General features: G+C 38.0%; 1 protein-coding gene across 1 annotated transcript in view; it reads right to left on the bottom strand.

Annotated features, from left to right (window-relative positions):
* The window catches only part of LOC108527098 (titin), a 284,505-nt gene that overhangs the window by 200,287 nt on the left and 65,017 nt on the right, over positions 1-19,201 (bottom strand). The window contains 24 exon segments of the mRNA XM_017868255.1: positions 51-332; positions 451-729; positions 1,782-2,063; positions 2,278-2,556; positions 2,803-3,090; positions 3,193-3,471; positions 3,584-3,862; positions 3,981-4,259; positions 4,352-4,633; positions 4,776-5,054; positions 5,188-5,475; positions 5,602-5,880; positions 5,982-6,260; positions 6,370-6,648; positions 6,743-7,024; positions 7,117-7,395; positions 7,511-7,798; positions 7,914-8,192; positions 8,289-8,567; positions 9,005-9,283; positions 9,384-9,665; positions 10,172-10,735; positions 12,719-12,997; positions 13,780-16,560. Coding sequence (XP_017723744.1) covers positions 51-332; positions 451-729; positions 1,782-2,063; positions 2,278-2,556; positions 2,803-3,090; positions 3,193-3,471; positions 3,584-3,862; positions 3,981-4,259; positions 4,352-4,633; positions 4,776-5,054; positions 5,188-5,475; positions 5,602-5,880; positions 5,982-6,260; positions 6,370-6,648; positions 6,743-7,024; positions 7,117-7,395; positions 7,511-7,798; positions 7,914-8,192; positions 8,289-8,567; positions 9,005-9,283; positions 9,384-9,665; positions 10,172-10,735; positions 12,719-12,997; positions 13,780-16,560 — 9,525 coding nt within the window.

Genomic DNA, 19,201 nt, shown 5'->3' with positions numbered 1-19,201 from the left:
ATTCATTCCAGCATTTGGCACCAGTTTCTATCGTGGGTTATTGTACCAACCTAAGACGGTCAGTGTGGCCATGTTCTCCCTCATTCCACCATCATTCTTGATTTGGCAGATATACTTTCCAGCATTAGCTGGCTCTGCTTTCGCAAACTGCAGAGTTGCAACATTTTCCACAAATGTAATCCTGATGTTTTCACTTTCTCTAATCACTTCTTCCTTCTCTTTAAGCCACTGGACAAAAATAGGCTGGGCGCCTTCTATGGATGCTTGTAATTCAGCAGGCTCTCCAGCTACAACAGCGAGGCTGTTCAGTTTGGAGACAAATCTTGGTGGTTCTGGACAGGAAAAGATGGATGGAGATTTTTGAAAAGATTGTCCACATCATGTGAGAGTGAGAAAAATGGGATTTTGCACATTTATGACAATTCTGCCATGTGAATGCACTATATTTACCTCTCAGTTTTACAGTACAAACGCAAGTATCACTTCCCACTTCATTATGTGCTTTGCAGTGGTATTCACCGATGTCTGAAGTGTCCACATTGAGAATGTGAATACTTGTGTGGAAGTTTTTGGATGCAATCTTGTATTTCTTGCTGCTTCTGAGTTGCCGCTTGTCTTTGTACCACACCACCTCAAACGGTGGTGTTCCCGAAAGTTCACATTCAAGACTGACTTCAGCATTTTTAAGGGTTTCTACTACAGGAGGGAAGCTGCTAAAAACAGGTGGCTCTGTAAAAAACAAGAATTTCTCATGAATTGGGCTACTGAATTTCACAGAATGAAAGTTTTTTATTTGTCTTTACATTGGAAAAAAAGTTAAGATATTCTAATGGGTAAGTAGAGTCCAGCACTATCACTCCATGGGATAACAGCCTTCACAAGATAACCAGCTAGATGGGCAGAGAACCCAGATAGATCCTAGATGTTGTTACTGAAAAGTTCAACATTCTGTCTACTCCCCCTTACTGATGTATCTTAGGCTACAAAGATTGAAACAAAAATTGTAAACAAGCAAGTATAGCAATAAATAGGATTTGCACTAAGTATGGAATTCTAATTTCAAGGATGTTTTTTTGTATACGTTCTGTAACAGACACCTGGAAGTCACCACAACATCTGTGATCTAAGTCTTCCATTTCAGCAAATGATTACTGCAATAACTGTCATACCACAAGACAAACTTGGCCTTTGTGACAAAAAAAAAAAAAAAAAAAAAAAAAAAAAAAAAAAAGGCACAGGAAAATTGCAGCAAAAAAATACGGGTACTGTTTGTACCAAGGTATAGTCATATAATTTTTAAAAGATAGGAAGTGATCCTTGAGAGAGAAGGAAAAAATATGATTGTCCTGTTTTAAACATAAGTTTAAAACCTGTATTGCTCTCACTTTGCATAGATATAGTAAATGGTGCTTGTTGTTAATGATATAGATTATAGTGAGAATGATATATCTGTAAGTTGATTGAAGGCAAAAGACTAATTTTTAAATGCCTACTTCATTTTTTTGTGTGCAGTTCTGGAGCATCATGTTTGATGTTTGGCAAATGTGTTGAGGTAATCAGAATTATGACACTGGAATAACAGAAAAATATTTCATGATGACTAGTTACATGTAAGCAAAATTCAAGAAGGAAAACATCTAAAAGGGAAATAATACTAGCTCAGAAAAATATTCTATGATCTCAAATGGAAACTAAAATGATAGTAAATGAATAAAGAGCTATAATACCCAGGGGAGAAGACAGTTTTCATTTAATGAGAAACACAAGAACAAGATGTCTACCTTTTACTATAACCTTGGTACTGCAGCTTGTGCTGCCAGCAGGATTCTGAGCCTCACAAATGAAATCTCCACTGTCCTCAGTACTGAGATTGTTCATCTGTAGGACAGCCACTGAGTCAATGAAAGTCATTCTGTACTTATCACTGGCTGGAAGTTCATGTTCATTTCGGAACCATACAACTCTGATTTCTGGGGATCCAGCTATCTTGCATTCAAGTCGTGAAGAGTCACCTGCTTTCACAATTTTGGATGCTTCTAATTTCTTTACAAATTTTGGTGGTTCTAAAGAGTCAGGAAAGAGGAGAGTATGAGGGAACAGAAATAAATAACAATAGTTAAATTAGGTAATACATAGGGAAGAGAAAAACATGAGAAAATACTGTCTACTATGTTAGAAAGAATACTACTTTCTTGATTGTTTAGAGACATTGTAACTGAATACAGAGAACCATAGACACAGTCAGACAGAAACATAAAAGCAATCAAACGTGCACACCTGTCACAAGTAACATTGTAGTACAAGAGTCGCTCCCAACATCATTGGTAACGTGGCAAGTATACTGTCCAGTCTTAGAAGCATCCACTGAGTAGAGATTTAAGAAGCTAGTCGACCCTTCCAAGCCAATGAAACATTTAGGACCTGAGACAAGTTCCACATCATCCTTAAACCATTTTATTTTAAATGGTGGTGTTCCTTTTAGTACTGCCTTGAATTCCACTGTAGAATCAGGTATGGCTTGTTGTCGCCCAGGTTTCACTAGGAAGCTTGGTGGTTCTATAGATTTTGAGAGAGATATATTTAATTAAGTTGCTTGCAGTTGAATTATTGTGACAGTTTTATGGACATTTAAGAAAACACTCTTGAAAAGAGGCAATGGCTAAATATTTCTTGAACACAATGAATATGTGTCTAAAGAGCCAGAATCATAGAGATTTTAGCTCTAAAGGATACAAAGGTAAGAGTGATAAATTTAAGAACCATTCACAAAGAAGAACCAAGAAGAGGTAAAGAAATTCTAACCTTTCACAGTTAAGATGCCACTGCATGCATCATCGCCTGCTACATTTGACACTTTGCATGTGTAATTTGCAGTATCTTCTAATTCCAGATTATTAACTTCTAGAGACACAGATCTCTCATGGCATACAAGTCTGTATTTTGCACTTGTGGATATTTCTTTTCCATCCTTAAACCACTGAGCACTAATGGGAAGTGAACCAGAAACCTTGCACTCCATATGAATAGAAGAGCCCAGAACTTTATCCATTTTGGTTAATTTTTTGGTGAATGATGGAGGAATATTTTGATCTGTCCAATGCAAACAGCAAAACACATCCATTAATCTCTTGCTATTTGTTTACAAAAGACATACTATAAATAAGGGAAGTTGGCTGGGGTAAAGATACAAACCTAGCACTCTTAGGTAGGCATCACAGCTACTGCTTCCGAAGTCATTTTCCACCTTGAAAGTATACTGACCGCTGTCCTGCGTCATTACTGACTGAATCCTAAAACTGGCCACGTTGTTTTCAAAACTCATTGAAAAGTATCTACTGGGAACTATTTGTTTCCCATCTTTAAGCCATTTCACTTTGAGTTCTGGTGTTCCAGCCACAACACATTCCAAAGTCACGGGATCTTTCTCCGTAACATCAACTGATTTAGCTTTCTCTATGATTTGAGCTGGCTCTGTAGTAGAAATGAAAATGTGGATGAGTTACATTGATAACTCCACTAGAAATAATGTCTGCTCATGAAACTGTCTCTGTAGACTATCTTTGAAAGAGAATAGCTTACAAACCTTGTACTAAAAGGAAAGCATAACACCTCTCAACTCCTGACTCATTCTTGGCTTGACACGTATATCTCCCACTGTGTCCATTATCCACACTTCTGATTTGAAGTGTGGCCACACTGTCCACAAATGAAATATAGATGTTATCATCTTCATCAAGAATTTGATCATCCTTTAGCCAGGTTATAGAAATAGGAGGAGAACCTGCCACGATACTCTGAAAAGTGGCAGAAGTTTTCAAAACAGTAGTGGTATTTTCTATCTTCTTAATAAACGATGGTGGTTCTGTGGTTAAATAAAAAAGTGTGAAAAGAAGAGACATATTGTAACTCCTACCCATAATCATAAGATTAAAAAGCCTTACAGAATTTTTATTTGGTAGGCTCCTTCTTGTAAAACTGACCTTTCAGGGCAACTCTAGCACTGCAAGAGCAGCTGCCACCTTCATTGGATACAATGCACTGGTATTCCCCAGTGTCTGAAGGGTCACACTTGGTTATATGGAGGTTAAAAATAGACACTCTGTCAGTCAACGTGTATTTTTTGCTGCTTCGAATTTCCTTGTTATTCCTCAGCCAAATGACTTCAAACGGAGGTGTTCCTGTAACTTCACATTCCAGCTCCATGTCACTATCCTTTACTACCTCCACAGGCTTCAGCTCTCTGATAAAGGTGGGAGGTTCTAAAGATTCAAAAGGAAGACAGTAGCTTACTTAAGACTCCAAACCTATCAGGCAGCACAGCCAAAATGGAGAATAGATTCCATTCACAAACCTTTCACTTTGAGTTCAATGCTGCAGCTCGCCGTGCCCGCATCATTTCGAGCTTCACAGACATAAGTCCCACTATTTTCTACCCTGGCACTAGAAATCTGGAAAGTGGCCAAACCATCAATGAAGGAAATGCCATGTTTCTGAATAGCTGTTATTTCATTCCCATCTAGATACCAAGACACTCGAATTTCAGGAGTGCCTGTTATTTGGCATTCAAATGTTGTTGACTGTCCATTCCTCAGCACTAAGACTGGACTTGGCTTCTTAATGAATTGAGGAGGTTCTAAAGATGGAAAAGAATTGTGATGTTCAATATTTTAAAACAGGTCACTGGGCAAAACTGCTTTCTTAAGCATTTTTCCCTCCCCACCCCCAGGCAAGAAAATTTAGACAAGCAAGAAAGTGAGGAGATGTAGAGACCAGACCTTTTACAAAGAGAGTGACTTTACTGGTTGCTGTGCCAACATCATTGCTTAGTTGGCAAATGTAGGTTCCGGAATCAGTAGCTTTGGCTGCAAAGAGCTCTAGAATGGTAGAGGTGTCGTCCTTCCAAACCGAGCGGGCTGCTCCTGAGTGTAGCTCTTTGTTATCTTTAAACCACTTTATTGTCATGGGTGCAGTGCCACCCACAAGAGCCTTTAACTGAACCCTTGTGTTGGGATTGACATCTTGTGACTGTGGCTTTTCCACAAAATAAGGGGGTTCTGGGGTGAAAGAAAAAAGAAGCAAAAGAAAAGAGGAAGTTTTATTTTATAACTTAGCAATAAAGGTAAAAATTGAGAAATGAAAGAAAAATATTTTGTAAGTTCTTGATAAGTGGAAGTAAAATTTGCCAACCTTTGACTGTCAGATGCCCACTGCACTGGTTGTGCCCTGCCTTATTGGTGGCAGAACAAGTGTATGTCCCACTGTCTGTACCTTCCAGTTGACTGATTTCCAAGAAGGCAGTATTGTCATGAAAAGAGAATTTGTACTTTTCACTAGCTGATATTTCTTGGTCATCTTTGAACCACTGGATGCTTATGGGATGTGACCCAGCCACTATACATTCTAAGTCAATGAAAGAGCCTTTAATGCTGTCCATTTTCTTCAGCTTTTTGGTGAATGAAGGAGGTATGATAAGATCTATTCAATGAAAAAGCAAACAAAAAAAAAAGGTCAATCTACTAACTTGTATTTTTTTTTTTTTAATTTTAAGGGAAGAAGGAGCATGGAGATGCCCAATCCTCCCTATAGAAGAACAATACCAACCTAATACATTAATTCTAGCCTTGCAGCTGCTCCTCCCAACATCATTTTGGACCTCGAAAGTATATTCTCCACTATCTTTCTTTTCTGTAGAAATAATCTTCAGTATTGAGACTGTATCAGTAACACTGATTTTATATTTTGAGCCCAGGGTCAGTTCTTGGCCATCTTTAAACCATTTGGCTGTAATCTCCTTAGTCCCTGAAAATTTAACCTGCAAAGTGGCTGGGTCTCCATGGGTGACATCTATAGACACAGCTTCCTCGGTGATTGTTGCAGGTTCTGTAGAAAACAAAGGGATAGATGTGGGTTGTGCATCACCCTGCTGAAAGGCTTACATCTGCATTTCTTCCTCAAACCCAAGGCAAACTTTCTGAACCAACCTTTTACTGAGAGTAATGCAGAACATCTTTGTATTCCTGCATCATTTTTGGCCTGACAGACATATTTCCCATCATGCTTGACTTCAATGCCACTGAGGTACAAACTGGCCACATTGTTCTCAAAGGTCATTCTTATGTTATCATCTTCAGTGATTTCATCGTTGTCTTTTAGCCAAGTCACCATAATTGGCAAGGAGCCCTTCAGAGTGGCCTGGAAGGCAGCTGTGCCTCCTCGGAGGGAGCTGGTACTCTCGATCTTCTTTATGAAGGATGGGGGTTCTAACAGAAGAATTAATTCTCAATCAATATCATCCCTAAAGTAAAACTGGCTTAAAAAGAAGAATTGACTCTTCAGCAGAGCCAGTCCATCATTGGAACCAACACTAACCTCTTAAAGTCACCCTGGCACTGCAGATGCTGCTGCCCACCTCATTGGTCACCCGACACTGGTATTCACCAGCATCTGCAGCTACAAACTTGAGGATCTGCAGGCTAACCAGATGATCCTGAATGAAGGTCTTAAACTTTCTACCACTTCGCAGGGTTGTGTTGTCTTTGAACCAAGTGATCTCAAAGGGAGGAGTGCCTGCCACCTCAGCCAGCAACATGACATCGTACTCCTTTAAGACTTCAATTGGTTTAAATTCCTTGGTAAAGTAAGGTGACTCTACAGTAAAAAAGGAATGATTTGCATTAAGGGAGGAGGGGTCTGTGCCATGGGCCATAACTTTGGCAACACAAGAGGCAAAGTGAACACAAACCTTTGACTATTACAATGCTACTGCAGTGGTCACTGCCAGCCTCATTCTGGGCCTCACACATATATTCACCACTGTCTTCGATGCCAACATCTGTCAGTTTTAGAACTGCAGCAGACTCCACAAAAGACATTCTGTGTTTGCTGCTCTCCTTAATTTCTCTATCATTTGCAAACCATGTTATTTTAATTGGAGGGGTACCAGTTACTTTGCAGGCTAGCTGGGTGTCATCTCCCTTCTTTAACAGCTGTGATGGCTCTAACTTTTCAACAAATGTGGCAGGTTCTGTGGAAGGAAGGAATTTATTAAGAAATGTGAGAAAGAGGAGAGAATGTATAACAAGGGTAGCACAAAGATGTCAAGAAAACAACGCAAACCTTTTACAAACAAGTTTGCACTGCATTCCACGCCTCCAGCGACATTGCTGACTTTACATGTGTATGTGCCTGAATCAGAGGTTTTTACTGCATAAAGTTCCAAGGAACTCTCTAAAGCTTCTTTGGTGATATAGCAGCTTCCACCAGAAACCAGCTCTTTGTTGCCCTTAAACCATCTGATTGTGAGAGGAGTAGATCCTTGGAAAGTGCTCTTCAGGCAGACTGCTGAGCCAGGCAGAACATCCTTTGAGCCGGGTTTAATTACAAAACTGGGTGGTTCTGAAGAAGGGGTATAAGAAAGAATTTCAAAGGGTTAAGAGGTCTGATCTAAGGGAAGACGACTTAATTTGAACATAATCTTTAATAAGGATAAAATGCAAAGTCTCCAGCCAACCTTGCACAATCAGGGCTCCACTGCTGTCTTTGCTTCCCACGGAATTTGTGGCTCGACAAGTGAAATTCCCTGCATCATTCATGTCTACTCTGATGATCTCCAAAGAAGCTGTGCCTTCCACAAATGCTATCCTGTATCTGTCAGAAGAAGTTATTTCTCTGCCATCCTTAAACCAGGACACCCTCATAGGGAGGGAGCCTGCAATTTTGCAGTCCAGTCTGCAGGTACCATTAACAACACTATCCACGTTGCGCAAGGGTTTGGTAAAAAATGGAGCAATGTCTCGATCTGTTTGTGGCACAAGAAGGGAGAAATGGTCAATATACAAAAGTGCTCAGTGATTGACTTTAGGCCATTTGTTGGCCTAAATGCATATGCAGCATCATTTTCTAAAAATACTAACCTAATACAGTGAATGTAGTCTCACAGGAGCTGCTGCCCACTTCATTGGAAATCTCAAATGTGTATTGGCCACTATCGTGCAGCTCAGCTGAATAAAATTTGAGCTGGGCAACATTGTTTTTAAAACTTATTCGGTATTTTTTACTGGCGACCAAGGGTCTCCCATCTTTGTACCATTTGGGCTTCAGTTCTGGCGTGCCTGTCACTGTGTACTCCAGTGTGGCGGGATCTCCTGCTGTCACCTGGATCAGTTCTGCTCGCTCAATGATTTTGGCAGGTTCTACGATGGTATGAAATAGTTAGGATCCTAAATGCATAGTAGGGTTTCACTTTAAATCGAAGCAGCAATTTGAGGTTTAAATGTTTCTACACAAACCTTTAACTATTAATTCCCCAACAGATGTTTGGCTTCCAGCTTCATTTTCAGCCAGGCACGTGTATTTGCCTCCAAAACTAATCTGCACATCAGGGATTACCAAGACTGCAACACCATTGGAAAAGCTCATTTTGATTTTTCCGTCTTCTCTAATGATCTCTTGTCCTTTCATCCATGTGGCAGAAATGGGTTCTGACCCTCTCACAGCAGCTTGCAGGGTAACAGTTTGTCCTGCTAGTGCAATAACATCATCTACTTTCTTTACGAAGGTTGGAGGTTCTAGTTAAGGAAAGAGAGCATACAAAACATATCAATTCCTGAACACTTTCAACACCATCTATATTTAAGAGTTTTATCAAGATTATATTTATCTTGTCCCAATACTATTTCATAGTGTTAATTAGAAGAAGAAATAAAAGTTAAGAATAATTATAATTCCATCCAAGAGATAGAGGTATAGACGATACAGGTTTGTCAGCTGACAAAATGGCTTATGATGGAATTCCCTTTTGGTATCAGATAATAGATATTTACACTGGTCTCAGGAAAAAGACCAGGTGAAAGTTATTGACTTTGTTCCCAAGGTCCCAGGTCAAACCAAGACAAAACAAATTTAAAGGATAGGACAAGAGAAAAAAGTATCAGTTTTTCTTCCATGGGGTAAGAAAGCTACTTTGACAATTTGTTAAAGAGACATGAGCTTTTCAAGCACTAACCTTTGAGTAAGTGTGTTGCCCTGCAGCCACACTTGCCAACTTCATTAGCAACAACACATTCATAGTCACCAACATCTGCGCTATTAAAAGAAAAGATCTCCAGACACACAAGAGACTTCTGAGAAAACAATCTGTATTTTTTACTACTTCGAATTTGTTTCTTATCTTTAAACCAGCTAATTTCAAATGGTCCAGTGCCTGAGATTTCACATTGAAGTAGAGCATTTGTTCCTCTCACTATGTCTGCAGGCTCAAGAGTTTTGATGAAAGAAGGAGGTTCTACAAAAGCACGAAAGCATTGTGTAAGTAATGAGTAATAAGTAATTAAAAGGGAAATCTTTTCTCAGAAAAATACTGGATGGAAACTCAGTAAACAAACCTTTGATAACTATTTCAGTACTGCAGCTATCACTGCCAACGTCATTCACTGCTTCACATGAGTAACTCCCACTGTCTTCAACTTTTACATCCGTAATATCAAGTATGGCCTCAGAATTGACAAAATACATTCGGACTGTGTTACTTTCACTGAGTTCTTTGTTATTTTTAAACCAAGTAACCTGAATCACAGGTGAGCCTTTCAGCTTGCAATGGAGGCGTGCTGATTCACCTGGCAGCATTAAATAAGAGGGATCCACCTTCTTCACGAAGGATGGTGGTTCTACATGAAGTTTACAAAAAAGAAAAAGGAGAAGATATCTGAAACATAAACTCCACAAAAGAAAAGTAGACATATACAACAAGGAGACCCAACACACATAAAATTTCTGAAAAAGCTGTGGTGTGTTTAATAGGTTCCTATCATTCTAAGACACTTTCCCAGTCTCTTGATTTAAAATAAAATAACAATAACAGACTACCTACACAAAGAACAATTTTATAAAAGAAGATAGTTAAGAATTTCCCAGACACTTGGAATTTTTTCTTAGAAGAAATTTTAAGCAAGCTTTGTTAATAGCAGACAATTTAGAAGAACAAAAGTAAGTGAACTTTGAAGAGGATTAAAACAATAAAATCAAACAATGCCAGAACTTTCCCAAACCATAATGTTTGCTGAATGGCATTATTTTAATAACAAAGTGTACTGACTGAATGGTTTGCCAACAGTTTTTCTACCGAGGATTCCTTGCAGAGAAGGGACTGGAAATACATTCACATGTGTCTTACCTCTGACAGTGACTGTGGCTGAACAGGAGCTGCTTCCAGCCTCATTTGAAGCTATACAGACATAGGTTCCTGAATCTCTCAGTTTGGCCAGAGGAATCTCAAGTGTTGCTATTTTATCTTCAAAACAGATCTTATAATCTTTCCCTGGGGGGAGTTTTTGCCCATCTTTGTTCCACGTAACTGTGACTTTTCTGTCTTCATCTACTTGGCACTCAAGGCGGACCTTCTTATTGATAGCAGATTGCACAGACTCTAATTCTTTAATGAAATGTGGCTTATCAATGATGACCAACTCTGCTTGGCAGATGTCTGCTCCAAATTTGTTAGAAGCCTTACAAGAATAAACTCCTCTATCTTGAATGGTAAGGTTTGAGAGTTCTAAAATGTGTTTGTTTTCTGCGTCGGAAATCTTCCGGTTAGGTGAAGGTGAGAGTGCAGCACCATCTTTCTGCCAAATGGTTTCTATCACAGGAGTCCCTGTCACTGTGCAGAGGAACTTGGCTGACTTACCCACAAAAGTCGTAAGGGACTTAGGTCTGGAGAGAAAGGTTGGTGGATATGCCTCTGCAAAAGAAATTTTTCCAGCATTACATTTAGTCCCCACCAAAGCACTTGCTGTAATTATATATTCCGAGACAGAGAAAAGATGAGTTAAGTCTTTAGATAGACGTGAGCCATAATTTAAAATAGAGTAATGCGTTAATAAGAACAAAAGACTGTCAAAGGAAAGGGATGAGAGTGTTCTTTATAAAGGAGCAAGACATCACTTTACTTGTCTCTATCAAAGAAAAGACAAGTGTTCCTTTATTAAGTAACATTGCTAAAGATTTGTCCATTTTAGTGGCTGATTGTTTAATTATTTGATAAGCTATTGAGCTGATACTTTAATTCTGCAAATTAGAAGACTATGTAAGGAAGATAAAGAAAATGTATTTGACTCTTCTGAAGAGTAGGGATATTAAGTGATAAAAAGATTGAAGTAGTTGTGTAATGTCTTTGTAACCCTCATGTCAACTGCCTGGAAATTCTTATATGGCTTAACTATGAATGCATCCTCTAGGCCAACTCAAACTTGTAAAAATATTTAATAGCAGCAACTTCCCCTTTCCATTCTGCATCTTGAAGCCAGACTTTCAGAACCTCTCTTTTAAATTTTTTTAAGTAATCCTCTTTATCCTTTCCTCTTATTATCTGAAGCTTCAATATTAGTTGCATTCCTAAATTGACCTAATTTGAGTAAAGAAACTTCCAAAAGTGTCAGTATGAATAATATCATGCACTTGGTTTTATGGAGACATTTTGACCAGAGTGAAAAGCATTGGTTGGGTCATGATGGGCCTGGGTTTTTCTTAGGATCATGTAAAAGGATTGTAGAGAAGAGGAAGCTATAGGGAACCTGATCGTTTTCATGTCCAAGAGATGTGCTGCATTTGCCCTTCCCCTTGATATTCTCATTGACAAAGAAGACCAAGAGACAGCCTTCCCTGACTCTACCCCTGTCCTCAAAACATAGTTCATACTCACACTTTCTCTTGGGAAGAGGGAAAGAAAGAAAGATAGAGAGGAAGGAAGGAAGGAAGGAAAGAAGGAAGGAAGGAAGGAAGGAAGGAAGGAAGAAAGGAAGAAAAGCTAGCTACTAATATTTTGGTTAATGAAGGAATTCAAGTATTTGATGAGTGTTAACTATTTGAAAGTCAACCTATGTATCAATTAGAAAATTGGGAATAGGATATTTATGTAGCTGTCTTATTTTCTTTTACTTTCTTTCTTTCTTTTTTTTAGATGGAGTCCCACTATGTTGCCCAGGCTGGAGAGCAGCAGTGCGATCCTGGCTCACTGCAACCTCCACCTCCTGGTTTCAAGCAATTCTCCTGCCTCAGCCTCCTGAGTAGCTGGGACTACAGGTGCATGACACCATACCTGGCTAATTTTTTATATTTTTAGTAGAGATGGGGTTTCACTGTGTTAGCCAGGATTGTCTCGATCTCCTGACCTTGTGATCCGCCTGCCTTGGCCTCCCAAAGTGCTGGGATTACAGACGTCAGCCACCGTGCCCAGCCGTCTTATTTTTAAATTAGTAAAAATGCCTAGAGTGAGAATCCTAGTTTTCGGTCCTGTACTAGCTCCCTGTCTTACATAAGGATTTAATTTTAGACTTAGACACTGACTTTTTTAAGTTTGTAATTCTGCTCTTAATTTGTTATTTGATTTAAAATTTTTAAATACATTGAGACTTTTTTTTTTCTTTTTAGTAGCACCAAACTGTCCTGATATGTTTTATATGAAGGGCCAAGGTGAGCTCATTTGATTACTTAACATTGTTCTCAAATAATAGATTATTTTTTCTTTGGTCAGTGGTGGAAATATGACTGTAAATAATGATTTCTTATCCCATATAGGCTCTGCAGTACCTACCTACGTTGTTACCGTCTTGGTTATTGGTCTCTCCAGTTGGTAATACAAGCATTTCCCACACATGTACAAAAAGCAAAAAGGACAACAATATGAAATGAAGTGACAACATCTGTGCCAATGTATGGCATTTACCTGTCACAGTTAGTGTGGCTGTACAGCTGACACTGCCATACTCATTGGAAGCTTTGCACGTATACTCGCCACAGTCAACCACCTGGGTTCTTAGGATTTCAAGGCTGGAGACATATTTTGAAGATCGAATAGAACACTTGTCACTCTCATAAATTTCTCGGCCAGCTTTAAACCACTGGAACCGGACATTGGGAGCACTTTGGATCTCACAGGTGAATTTGGCTAGGTGGCCCAGTGCTACTTCCAGGGGTTCGATTCTCCTCCTGATCACTGGGGCAGCTGCAAAGGGAAGTAGAGTCCATTAACATGCCTCCTTACCAGGCATATGACATTTTTCTCTTTCTTCTAACTTTTGTTGCTGTTAATGGAGTAAAACAGTTGAAATTGGTGAGATGGATTACAGCAGTTTAAGACAAGTGACTGGAAAATGAGAAAGATCATTGAAGGCAAAAGAAGACAATAAGCTTTTTAAAAATAAAAACATATTCAATCATTGCTCTGCAGTGAATTGTGAAAAAAAAGTGACGCTATTGGATTACATGCATAACAACATGATATATTATTTAAATATACCATGCTGAATGGGAACACTGAAAATCATGTGAAGAAACATGATATACTAAATAAAGTGATGAAGTGAAACAACAGCAAAAAATAAATAGAAAGAAGAAACAGACAACTAATCATGGTTATTTTGAATCTAGGGCGAGACCAGTGATTTCACAGTGGCTAGGTGTTCACTGATACTTTTTATTACATATTATGAAAGTTATCCTCATATGAAAATAAACTAAAAAGCTTCTCTATTGGCATTATGAAACATATGAAAAGATGTTTTATTTTTAACATAAGTAGTACCATGGATATGATAGCATAGCACCCAACAGGGCAGTAAGGGAAAAGCTGAGTTCATAACCATGATTATGTCTGTGATTTCATTCTTATTCTAAATAAATTACATTCTGGAAGTTGCAGATAAGTGAAAATTTAAGTGGTGCAAGCTAAATCATTACAATCCAGTGAATGTTAACACTTGATCTGTTTCATCCTTAAAATCCAACCTCTTTTTACTACAGTGAGTTTGGCTGAAGTTGCTGTTTTTCCGTTGTCATTCAAGGCCTCACAGACATACTCTCCTTGATGGTCTTCGGTATTTACTTTGTCGATGACTAGCGTATACGTATTTTGATCTTGTAAACACTTGAACTTTTCATCTGAAGGCACCAGTTTATTCTCAAAATACCAATTCACCTCTTTAGCATTTGTTATGGATGTTGTGAGGTGTACAATGTCACCTTCCTCAGAAACAGTGTCCATTAAGGGTGTATGTATCACGGGGCCATCCTCTTTGATTAAGCCACCCTCAGCTTCCTGTATCTTTACTGTACCAACCTCCTCAGTACCACTTTCAGAGGAGGACTCCTCTTTTTCCTCTGATGGTTTCAGACTCTCATCTTGTTTCTCATCAGAGACAACAGCTGAAGCAACCCCATTAGTGACAGTTGTGGCATCCAAATATTTAACCTGACTTTGCACGTTAAAATAACTGACCTCTTCAGTTGAGATAAGATATTTAGATTCAACTTCTGGTTCAGTAATGGGTTCAACCTTCTGTGAACCTGAAAAAGAATCCATTTCTTCCTGCAAACTTGTCTTGGCTCCTTGCTGAATTCTAGGACCCTCAGCTGTTAGGATGCTTATTTCCTCATATATAATAGCACACAAAACATCCTTAAGTTCCATTTTCAGGTTAGTGATTTGAGGATCAACATCTTCAATAATGATGGTTACTTCTTCTGTTACAGACTTCGCTGAAGTAACAAGGTACGTGCACATGATGTGTCTGGGCTCTTGGGTGATGTTTACAGCTGTGACCTCCACCTTTTCAATGTTTCTTAGCCACTCAGAGAAAAGACCTGGCTGCTCACTGGCCACAGCTGCTTGCAAAGCCCTGCAGATTTGAATTTTCAGATTTAATCGCTGCTCTTCTGGAATACCAGAAAGCAAGCTTTCCTTAGAAAGAATGTCGCTTCCCTGTACCTCCTGCACTTTCTTTATCGCCACAGGCTCTCTTTTAGACTCAATGATTTGGTCTGGGGGCATCACCATGTTGTCAGAATGCTCTTCTTTGAGCAGTACCTGCTTTTCTTCAAGTGCTAGCGGAAATCTTAAGGACTTGCCTTCCTCAATTCTGACCGCAGAATCTTGCCCTGCATTTTCCAGTGGATCTGTACTTTCTATCAAAATTTCAGCTCCTTCTGTGCATGAGTGTTCTGAAGGGACTAGGGGCTCATAGTTTACCTGAGAGATCATGACATCAGGACTCTGGAGACTTTCCACATGTCCCTCAGCTAAGCTCTGACTCAAGATGAGTGCACTTTGTGCCCCTTGCTTTTGAACAGTCACTCTTTGGTCTTTGTTGGCATCAGATACTGTCTTTTCTTTTGGTAAAAGCACTTCCTCAGACACAGAGGTTAGATAAGAATGCACTGGAGGTTCTATTGAAGACTGTGGATAATTCCCTTCAGGTTCAGTTAATAAAGTTTTCAGAGGCTCAACTGTTAATGAATTAATTTGTTCTATGAACATGGCACTTGGGAAGATTTTATCAGTCTCTGATAGAACCGCCTGTGTCTCAGGTTCTTCAAGCATTAGAATGCTTTCTTTGGAGAAGGTTTTCTGGGACTGTACAATCTGCAGCTGTAGGTTGGGAGAGGGTTCCTTGAGAGGCTGAAAGTGAGTACTGCCATTGATGCAAAGAAATTCCCTGGTGCTTTCAGGAGTGGACTTGTCTTGCTTCAAAATGGATTGTAATTCCTGAGCTCCCAAAGGAAGCTGACTGCTCAATTCATTGGCTTTAGCAATATGCTCATAAGATAGTTGCTGGTTTTCTTCTGTAATTAAAGCAGCTTTCAAAATGGTGTCTTTTACAAACGTTGCAATTTCCTGCTCTGAGTCAAGTGCTTCAACTGTGGGACCCTTTAATGGTGTCTGTGGAAAATCCTCAGGAGCCTCTGGTGTGGACTTTGCTTTGCAGGGGGTATCAGTCATGTCTGTGTCTTCCAGAAGCACAAGAAGCTCTGCTGCACAGGTGGACTCACCCAGCATATTCTCTGCTTTACAGATATAGAGGCCACTGTCTTCCCTCTGAGGGTCATTGACAATGAAAGTCCCAGAGCCATCAGGGTTATGAATGATAGTGTAATAAACACTGGTGCAAAGCTGCTTGTTTTCTTTGAACCATGCAACGGTAGGGGCAGGCTCTCCAACCACTGTGTACTCAAAGATGGCAGGAAGTCCTTGAGCACAGCGAACTGGTTTTAACTCCTTAAGGAAGTGAGGAGGACAAGGACCTCCAAGCTTTTCCAGAGATTTTGCCACTGCTGATTCTGTTTCTGTGTCTTTGTGACCCTCTCCTTTGGAATTTACTTTTAGATAGGCACTACATATTGCCTGTCCGTAGTCATTACTGGCCATACATGTATACTCTCCCTCATCCTCCAATGTGGTGAACAGAATGATCAGGCTATGATCATCACCGTCAAAAACAAATTTGTAGTCAGCAGAAGGGGTTAATGGCGCTCCATTAAAGAACCATTGAATTTTAGGTTTGGGGATGCCAATGACAGTTACAGACAGTGTAGCCACATCCCCCATGCTTGTATCAGCACTTGACACTTCTTTGATGAAAACTGGGACAGCGCCTTCCTTTTTGGAATCAAATTTAGTTGAGTAAACTGGAGGTTCAGACAAAAGTTCAAGTGTTTCATTTATATTAGATAAATGAAGTTCAGAGCTATGAAGTCCTTCTTCCTCGGCAGACAGAAAAGAACTAGAAAACTCTGTATGGGGAAAAATGATTATTATTTTACTACAAAATTTTAAAAAATAGAAAAATCAAAGAATTAGATAACAGTTGATGGCCTTCTTCGCTTTATTTCCTGGAATGATTAGATATTCCAAGCTGATTTGATAAAAAGCCATTTCTAAATTTTCTTACTAACATACAAAATTACAATCAAAATGTAATAGATACTTACAAAATGCAATTTTGATCCACTTCATTCCTGTGTAGAGTCATAAGTTTTAAATCCTCATGAATTTTTTCTTGAGATATCACTTCCAATTTAAAGTTTTTTGAAAAACTGCTGATTAGTTATAATAATCCAGCACTATTTAAATTGACTTCTAAAAAGATCCAGAATTGTTATTTGTATTTAGAGTTTTCTTGAGTTTAAGAATAATCTTCTTTGTTAAAGACTGATTATTTCCAAAATAAAACATTGATGTTCTAATTACTGGCTCTAAAGTCATTATTAAAATAAGAGGCTACAGGAAATGTTTAATTTGGATTTGTAAGAGAACCACTGTTTTCAGTTTCTAGAAATGCAGGCCTTCTTTCACCTGTGTAAATCACCATATTACTTGAACAAAGCCTTTACATAAGGCATTAGCCAAGAAAATAAGAGAATCAAAAAGAAGAGAAAACAACTCCAATATTAAAAGTTCCTTGTATTTTATTGTATAAGAAAACCTATACAGAACCACTGAGCAAGAAACAAAGCAGTGCATAACAGAGACTCTTCAAACAGTATCCTGGATGACAGGATGAAAGACATGTAATTTTAAACAATTTGATTTTTTATTAAACCTGTTAGGGATGTAGAACAGGCCTGTTACTAGTAGTTTTATTGCCTTAGCAAAAGGCAGTTTTATGATTTTATTTGGTGACTTCATTTGCATCACATGAAATAGACTTATACCTTAATTCCTTTCTGTTCTAGCATACAAGCATTAGAAGACAGGACTCAAGTGTCTGTTGGCTATAAAAATACCGGAGAAACTTATCTATAGCATGCAGAATATGTATTCAGGTATTTATTATTTTAAGTAAACCATAAAACCATTGATAATTTTACATATTAATGATGATCACTTAACTTTGCATTTAATCTGCAATATGTAATTCATGTTACCTTTCCCTTCACTTGAACTCACAAAATATCTGTAAAGGTAATGAATGTGAATACAGTTAAAATACCCTTACTCACTAGTATGTTGAAATATTTTCAAATGTTTTCCCTTCAAGCGATGGTATTATTAGCCATAAAAAGGATAGTAAATGAAATTCAAACGTGCTGAAACTTGAAAGGCATAGTTTAAAAAATTACATGTAGTGCTGGCAGCTATTAATTGTCTAAACTCAACTATCTGCATTACAATAAATTCTTTGTTCAGAATCAGAGAAACTAATATTTCAGGGTTTTATGTTATGTGCCATTGAGTCAGGAAATAAAAAATTCAATTTCATTATCTATGACAAAGTAAGCCAAGGCTTACTTTTCTTTATTCGGTCACTGTTATTCTGCATATACTCAAGTTCACCATACTTGAAACTAACAGAATTACAGAATTCTAATGAGCAAAATCAAACAAAGCCCTCCTTCTTATATGAATAAAAGTGTTTTCAGCTCTTCCTGAAATCCAGTAGGACATTCAAACATTTTCTATTTCTCTCTTTCTTTTTTTTTTTTTTTAAGAAACAAGGTTTGAACTGTTGCTGTGCTGTATGATGATTGAGTAAAGCATGCTTGTCATGTTTGCTTCAATCTGAGTTTCTCATTAATTTTAACATGCATCACGTGACTAAGCACAGAATAAATCCCTAAGTTCCTAATCTACAGAATTAGTTTTATTTCAGGAATTTGTGATGTGATACATTACATTATGTCTATAATTATTATCACAGATATTGTGTGCTCACTGGTTGGAACAGGAATGATTGTTCCACAATAGTATATCTACGCTGATGAGTTATGGTGGCTCAAACAGATAAATCAAAATTTTTTTTTGTGAGGAAGGCAGGGGAAACCTGACTGCTCTGCCTACTTTCTGTACATTGTCTCTATTGCTTCTTTAATTTGGATAGCTGTTAGAGAATTCCTATGTTGAGAATAAAGATTGATAGATGAAGGAAACATAATAAACATAATTGGATATGAATTCTTTGGAAAATTAAAGTGTTTATATTTCAAATTAAATTAAAATTAATATTTTAAATATGATCATGGTACTTAAGTATTGCTGAACGCAGGTGAAAATATAGCTATTTAGTAATAATAAGTAATTTAAGAGGTGGAAGGAGATAAAATTTATCTCTCATTGTAGCATTCTTTCTCTCGTCCTTTGTTACAAAATTAAAGTTTATTCTAAATTGTATTAAGAATAATTACTATTAGGATGACACAGAACTCTATTGTTGAATGATTGCCTCTAAGGTCTTTTGTTCCTACCCTTCATTTTCATAATTTGTTTATATTTGTCGAGTCTTATATGAGAAGACTTAGGTCCATGTTAGTATATAGGTAAGATATTAAGGAGTATGCTAATTTACTGTTATTTTAATTTTAAAAGACAAAATTAAAGAGTTACTTTAGAAACATAAACATCATAATAAAATTGAATGCTTATTAAGCTATATTC

The sequence above is a fragment of the Rhinopithecus bieti genome, unplaced genomic scaffold, assembly GCF_001698545.2.
Source record: "Rhinopithecus bieti isolate Rb0 unplaced genomic scaffold, ASM169854v2 scaffold_3062, whole genome shotgun sequence".
Taxonomy (NCBI): Eukaryota; Metazoa; Chordata; class Mammalia; order Primates; family Cercopithecidae; genus Rhinopithecus; species Rhinopithecus bieti.
The sequence above is the reverse complement of the archived record's forward strand: the minus strand, read 5'-3'. Positions and strand labels throughout refer to the sequence as shown.